The sequence below is a fragment of the Anabas testudineus genome, chromosome 9 (assembly GCF_900324465.2).
Source record: "Anabas testudineus chromosome 9, fAnaTes1.2, whole genome shotgun sequence".
In the NCBI taxonomy this organism is placed as follows: domain Eukaryota; kingdom Metazoa; phylum Chordata; class Actinopteri; order Anabantiformes; family Anabantidae; genus Anabas; species Anabas testudineus.
The window spans coordinates 12,907,923-12,915,588 of record NC_046618.1 but is presented as its reverse complement, the minus strand read 5'-3'; the positions used below and the strand labels follow the sequence as shown (position 1 = coordinate 12,915,588).

The following is a 7,666-nucleotide window of genomic DNA, read 5'->3' as shown; positions in this document are numbered from 1 at the left end:
ACGAGTTTCTTCGGGTACATTGAACGCAGCACACTGGTGCGGACGTTCAACTGTCAACAAACTGGAACAAGTCAGCCTCCATGTTCCCACGCTGTTCGGCTGACTTGTTCAAAGTCCATCATTTACACAACAAGTGTGAGTTTCCTCTGAGTGTCAGGGGACAGAGGGATGCTGAAGGTTGGAGCTGTAAACAAGTCGGAGGACTGACATGGAAACTTTGGTGATGACAGCGCTGCAGAGACCTGCGGCCGAGCTGACGGTCGTGGACGTGTACGACATCGCGGCGGAGCTCGGACAGGAGTTTGAGAGGATCATCGACAGGTTTGGCTGCGAGGCTCTGGTCGGGCTAGTACCCAAAGTGGTGCGGGTCCTGGAGCTGCTGGAGGCACTGGTGAGCCTCGGAGCCGCAGGACAGGAGGCCGAGGAGCTGCGAAAGGAGCTTGACAGGCTGCGACAGGAGCGGAGCGACCGATCCGAGCAGGAGCGGAGGCACCAGAAGGTGTGGGAGTGTTTCTGTCAGCCTGAATGTGGAAATGTGGAGAAACATTCATATATTCCAAATACCCAGCTGTAGTATTTTGGACTAGAAGAATACTTTGTCATGATCTCGTATTGACACAGTCTACAAATACCAAGTAGTCTTGCAGAAACCTTTGATTCTCTTTCTTCTGGCTGCTGTGCTCAGGAGTTGGAGCTGGTGGAGGATGTGTGGAGAGGAGAAGTCCAGGACCTGCTCTCTCAGATCACTCAGCTGCAGACAGAGAACAAGAGGTTGTTGGGGAGTCTCTCTGTCAAAGAGTCCTCCATCACCGAGGAGGAGCAGCACACACAGGAGGGTAGGTGGTCCGCAACATCCACAGCTCTCTGCCAGGGTTCAAGAGACGAGTTTGAGTTTCTAAATTCATTATGGGCTTTCTTTAAAAAAAAAAAAAAAACTCATTTATTATCATGCCAATTCTTGTAAATTAACTTCAATATTAATAGTTAATAATTAATAGTTTTCAAACTTTAGACCTTCTGTAAAATTACATTTTCAAATGCCCCGGGCTCAATTATTGACTGGGCAATTCTTTGTCAGCCATTACAAAAAAAATCTTTATTATTGCTACAAGTTTATTCAGTCAAAACATTTTTCCACACCATGAAAAGAACAGATTTTCAATTTGGGACAAACAACCTAGAGCTAGTACTAGCTACCCAGAGCTGACATATCAGAACAAGTACATGGTAATTTTCGCAATCAATTTCAACTGTGTTACTATCCCTAAGAGTGTTGCTTGTTCAGACATGCATTAAGACATCTGTTACAGTAATGCACCGATGTCAACGAGCAAAACAATCTGCTGTGAAAATGTACATGAATTACAACAGTGTGGTCTGTAGGCTGTTGCCTTTTGAAGTCCTGCCATGCATGTGGTGTTGTACTGTATCCTGTGCTGACTCTGGATACTAAATTAGTTTGGTCTTGGCAGAGAGTCCCTGTACAGATCTTGTATGCTTTGCATATGTCTGCTCAGTTCACATTTGTGTTGTGTTGATTTACCATCTGCTGTATGTTACACATGTTTACTCTATGCAGTCAAGTGAGATTGTGCAGTATATGTCGCATGCTTGTAAGCTGTCATGAAAAAGTAGGCTGTGAAGACAGGGCAGTCAAGACCTTGTAAAGAAGACTATTTTTGAAGCAGACCAAAATATAGCCCTTATGTGAGACTTAGCAAGGTGACTGCAGTTTACTTACCATCAACTCACAGCACAAACACTGCTCAAAGACATGTGCATGTATATTAATGGGAACTGCATTATATGATTACTGTACTCACTGATACATTATTGTCCAGGAAAACGCATTCAGTTGCAAAAATGTATATATTTATATATAGATTTGCTTGTATTTTACTTTTAGTTTTTGCATTGAGGATGATTTTGAATTAAGTAATGTAATGTATTCTAATAGTTGGTTTTGGAAACAGTTTATTTTTTTTATTTTTTATTAATTTTTATAAATTTATAAATACATTTTTTTGTGTGTATGTCTTGACAGTGCTTTTTTGTGATACCTGCAGGCATGTCAGAAAGTGAAAGACAGGTGATGAAGAAGCTGAAAGACCTGGTGGAGAAGCAGAAAGATGAAATCCGGGCAAAAGAACATGAGCTGACACGAAAAAGAGAGGACATTGAGGCGGTGAGAATTTAGACCGTCACAAATGCTGGCACCTGAGATATTAAGGTTGCCATGTTCTATCCTTGTCCAGACAGAAAGTCATAAAACAGATTCGCTCAATTATAGCTCCAGATGCAGCAGCATCGTCTGATGAGGCTCAACCAGGACCTTCGTCACAGGATAGGTGTGATGGAAGCACAGGGCAAGGCGTTGATCCAGCAGAGGGCTGAGCTGGAGGCTGAAGCCCAGGCACGGCAGCAGGAGCTGGTGGTTCTGCAGCTGGAGGTCACAAGGCTGAGAAAGGAGCTCAGAGAATGGGAACTAGAAAGAGAGGTCACTGAGGTAGAAGAGTTCTCAAGCCCTGAAAGGCTGTTACCATCATCACCAGTGAAGGTAAGAAAACAGACTTAACTTCAGCAGGATATGATAAAGTTGAATCCACAATATTTTTGGTGTCTGTTAGTGTCTAAGCAGCTGTTATGTCACAAAACTAGACCTTGGCAGCAGTTCCATCTAACTCTATCAAACCGAACTCAGTGTGGGTTGAGTGTGGAAAGGACCCCGGCTTCCTGGCGAGCTGCGACAAGAGTCCTTCCCTTCTGCCAACATCAATGAACAGAGAAAATAACGAAGTAGAGGATGACAGAGAGAAAGACACAACTACTTTGTTACCGGTACCACCTGCTTAAACTCTCCCTTATAGTTTTGCTGTGGCAGAGGTGACTAAAAAGTTACAGTGTTTACAGTGGACACAAAGCTTTATACCCTCAGCTGTGCTGAGTTGTGGGTCACCTGACAACATTTTCAAGAATCTATCATGAGACACAGTACTACCTTTAATTTATAATGATTTTTTTTTTGTTTTGAAATGTGCTTTGTTTACAGCAGCGTGCTCATGTATCTACTTTTATTGTTGTATTGCGAAGTGAACGTGTGTCCTCATGACCTTATCAAAAGATTGCTTTTCAATTTCACCTATGTTAGTTAAAATATCATATGCCTTTGACAGACTCTTAGTATAAGGCAGAATGTTTGAGCCAGCAACATCTTTATTATCGTCAGTGGATTCATAGGGTGAAGGAAAAAATGCTGGATATGCATTTTGTCTGGTAGGTGTCAAATGACAAGAAGCCAGAGGACGAGACGGACAGCCTGGAGCAGGAGTCAGACAAACCTCGCTTCACCCTTCAGGAGCTGCAGCATGTCCTGCAGGAGAGAAATGAACTCAAGGCTGAGGTGTTCATGCTGCAGGAAGAGCTGGCGTATTACAAAAGGTCTTTTTTGTTTTTTTACATTTTTTCATCTGATTGAATAATAAAAAAAAGACTGATGCAATGATTATGGGCTAAAACTTTGCCTTTTCCATTTTGCTCAGTGAGGAGTTTGAGGATGATGTCAGCTCTGTTGTTTGTACTGCATCCCCACCACACTGCTCCAATTCCACTGATCAGCCTGAATCAGGAATAAGACGCTTGTAAGTAATGACTTTGACATGACTCTTGCACGATTTTATTTGAACACTAATGTTTATATTGCACTATACACTTCATTTCAGCACGCTAATCAGTGTGATCTATCTATCTATTATTTATCTTATAGACACCAAATAAACATACTTATTTACAGGAATCAAAGTAAATATTACTTATCTCAATGCTGTATGAGTCAGCAATAGTAATAGTCACTGTGGTTCACTGAGGGTCACAAAGCATAATGTGGATGATAATGATTTTGAGACTTCTCATGTTTTCTCTCTGCATTTTTCATCTGAATCTTTACTGAATCACCAGTCACTCATTTTTTATTTTTCCTCTCTGGACAGGATCTTCACCGCCATAATGCCAATGGTGGCAGCTGGCTTAATTGCAGACGATCCAACGTTAATGCCAATCAGAAGACTTGTTTCTTTTGTATGACCCTGAATTTAATATGTAGTATTTATAAAATTGTTTTTAATTTGCTCCCTCATCATGTTATCATGACGTTCAAGTTTTACAATACATCTTTCTAGCATATTAGCTAACTTGGTCATCAACAAGATGACAACATCTGGACATATTTGGACACTTTTATATGTATTTATGACCACTCTGTATAAAGTCACCACCTATCAGTGCTTCTATGTTTAACAATGAAAAAGCTATGTTTCATAAGCTGCACATTCAGCTGTAATGTCATTACATGATACCTTGGCATTCAGTGTTCTCACTACATTGCTATACATATGCTAATACAGAAGCAGCATCATTACACTACACCAATAATATATTAGCTGGTCAGTATGACACATAGTGCCTGTAAAATAAACTGTTCTTTACAATTGTCCACATCACAGGCTAAACAATGCCTAAATAACTACATCATGTAAGCTTGTGTATAATGCAGCTGATGGCAAATGATTCTTGAGGTGTTGAGTCTGGTTTCACTGTGCACTGGATGGGCCCTATGATCAGTGCTTCTGATTTACCACCACAGGACTGTGAGGTAATGTAATTAGTGCTAACACTAAGTCGTGTAAATTGCTGAAAAGAGGATGTGGCTATGCGCTTTCCTGCACCACAACTTGGTACCTTGCGCTTTACAATAACACGAGTAAATTACCAGAGGAAATGTATTCCAACAATAATGAAAGTACGGTAAACACATACAAAACAGGAACCACCAATGTGCGCTAGGTTGCATCTGTGAAACAAAGTTTATTCTGAATAAAGTAATAAAGTTTTATTTTTTATCTTTTGAATGTTATCGTTTTACTTCTAAATACTAATACACACACATATACACATGCACTACAGCTGGTGTTCTGTTTTAATAGTTGGTAGTAGGATTCTTTTATTACTTATTGCACTGTAGGAAAACAGAACTAGTGTAGAAAGAACACTGGCAACAACGAATCACGTGTTTTCTCATCTGAGTCTTTTTGATTGAGGCGAGAGCGAAAACTGAGATGGTTCCCTGACACATTCTTCCTGCTCGCTTTCTATATGATAAACGAAGAGTGGAACAACGGCAGGGCTGGGCGCAGTGGAGGGAGTTCTCTTGACTCGTACGGAGTCTTTGTACTCACCTGTCGCTAGGATACTTTGCCCTCCTCTGTTGTCAGCGCGTCACGTCATTGGTTCCTGAGTGATGGGGGAAGTGCAGCTCCTCTGGAAGTTGGCTGTTTTACGTCCGTCCAACTATTTTAACAAAGTTACAGACATATAAAACGCTGTTGTGTGTCCACTTTAAGTCGAGGCGCTTTGAGAAAACTCTTACTTTATCCCGGCGTCTTTCGGAGTCGTATGGTTCGTCATGGAGTTTGGTGAGGAGTCGTCGCCTGCTCTGGCTTTCGACAAGGACGCGTTTGAGCTCACGGTGGAAGATGTTTATGACATTTCTTACGTGATCGGACGAGATCTGTTAAAAATCAGCAGCACAGGAGAAGACGTGTCCGACCTGCAGTTCAGAATAGTCCGTGTGCTGGAGATGTTCGAGACTCTGGTCAATAAGTACAACTTGTCTCTGGAGGAGCTGAAAATGGAGCGGGACAACTTGAAGAGCGAGCTGGACAGGGTCATCAAAGAGAGGTCCTCTGGGCAGGCCACGGTGAGTGTGACAGCCCGTACAGCTGAACATATTGTCCTGCATAGGTTCATGTTTACTGGTGACCTCCCCGTGTCCCATCAAAGCAGACAGCGGGACCGAACCAGCTGGTGGTGGACCTCACAGACCCCAACAGACCGCGCTTCACCATGCAGGAGCTGAAAGAGGTGCTGCAGGAGAGGAACCAGCTGAAGGCTCAGCTCATGGTGGCTCAGGAGGAGCTTCAGCTGTACAAGAGGTAGTCCACCCTGGGGTCACAAACTTAAACTATTTCCTCTCCTTTCTAAATCTGCAGTGTAGGAGAGTTTGAGCTGCAGTCTCAGAAATGACTACACAACATGATGAGCTCAGAAAATCTGGATTTATTACAGGGCAGTTGTGAAGTACTGCATTAGCTGCTTTAGGTGTAGTAAATAAATGTGTTACTGAGTGGAAACTATACATCATAGTGTTAATCTGTATTATGCAGCTTCTTCTTGAGAATGAGACATTTAACTTTTAGGACTTGCTGTGGCCAACAGTGAGACCCACTGACTGACCGCACTTATACTAGTACACACATAACAATCTATATAGAGATGTATTAAGATATTTTTAAAATAGACTCAAACATCTGGAAATAACCCACCTATATTTGGCTTATAAATGTAGACATGACTGCATACTAAATTCTGTAGTTAATATACTGTATATAAACATTGCAAATATGAACAGTAGAAATGAGCGCTACCGACTCTATAAACTGACTGATTCTTTTTGATAACACTGATGCTAGTTCTGAAGTAATGACTGAATTGTCATGATTAGTGACAACTTCCTATTGTGTGTTTTGTTTTACTGCTACCGTCTAATAAAATACTCTCATTGACCATAAATCCGCTTTCTTCTGCAGTGGGATTCTGCCACAGGCTGAACCAGCCATGGTGGAAGTGGATCTGGAGACACCAGCAGCTACACAGCACAATCCTGCCACAATAAACAATGCAAAAGAGGAGAGGACGACCATAGGCAAACTGTGAGTAACACACTGGATTGCTTTACGGGATACAGGAGTATGTGGTTAGAAAACTGAGATGAAATCTGGGGTGAAAAGCTGAAAAACATTTAATTTACTTCTAGCTGAACAGTATTTCAGCTGCACACCTCGGATGGCAGGGTTTCTAGAAAACATTCAGCTGTAAGCACATGATATGGAAGGAAGCTAGCAGGGCCATTGTCCTCACAGTCTGTCTCCTATCTCTTAATGATTTACTTGTGACCAAATGAATTCATGCTGATGCTGAGGATGTTTGTGTGAGACCTGAATGACAGAGAGGGAAAGATGGTGGAAGTTGGGAGTGTGTCTGCCAAACTGCTGATGTCATAATTACAGTCTGCCATGACTCATCGCCTTCTACCACTGGGAACTTTTACTTGTATGTTCCACGTTTACCCAGTTAACTCCTATTGATTCTGGATGTATTTTTGTTTTTAGGTTTTCATTCAAGCGAAAATAAGAAACCTTTCTCAAGATCCGAACACACAGAAGACAAACAGGATTTGTCAACACAATCAGTTAACCACTTTTATATTGAATATTTTTACCATTTGTATTTGTCAATCTGACAAGCACTGCATTTTATACTAGTAATCTATGATAGTTATAGCAATTTAAAGTTGCTCTTGTTAAATATATATATTACATGGAATACTTTGTAGTAATATCAAAACTGGAAACTGGAAAGTATTATCTAACCAGTGTTGGAAATTATGTTCAGTGCATTCACTCAAAATTAAATTATTTTTAGGCTTCAAATCAAGTCTTTATGTTGGACCAGGAAAAAAAAATCTCTTTCAGCTATTAAGTAATGCTATCAATATGTAAATAAACAAATTACATTTTGAATGGTATTTCTTGTCATTGTTATATAGAACTAG

At 41.1% G+C, this 7,666-nt stretch overlaps 2 protein-coding genes across 3 annotated transcripts; both read left to right on the top strand.

Moving 5' to 3' along the window:
* Positions 1-32: 32 nt before the first annotated feature.
* Positions 33-4,904, top strand: LOC113151130 (RILP-like protein 1). Its single transcript, XM_026343981.1, has 8 exons — positions 33-499; positions 686-836; positions 2,067-2,185; positions 2,291-2,557; positions 2,659-2,838; positions 3,278-3,438; positions 3,540-3,638; positions 3,987-4,904. The coding sequence occupies exons 1-8, from the start codon at positions 209-211 to the stop codon at positions 4,078-4,080; spliced, it is 1,362 nt and encodes a 453-aa protein (XP_026199766.1). The 5' UTR covers positions 33-208; the 3' UTR covers positions 4,081-4,904.
* Positions 4,905-5,274: 370 nt separating this feature from the next.
* On the top strand, positions 5,275-7,639 carry rilpl2 (Rab interacting lysosomal protein-like 2). 2 transcript variants are annotated; one of them, XM_026343983.1, is made up of 4 exons: positions 5,275-5,752; positions 5,836-5,987; positions 6,642-6,764; positions 7,224-7,639. In XM_026343983.1, exons 1-4 carry the CDS (start codon positions 5,459-5,461, stop codon positions 7,243-7,245), a joined length of 591 nt encoding a protein of 196 aa, XP_026199768.1. In that variant the 5' UTR covers positions 5,275-5,458; the 3' UTR covers positions 7,246-7,639. The 2 variants fall into 2 exon arrangements, with proteins under 2 accessions (XP_026199768.1, XP_026199769.1); XM_026343984.1 differs by having other exon boundaries at positions 5,276-5,752; positions 5,839-5,987.
* Positions 7,640-7,666: the final 27 nt, after the last annotated feature.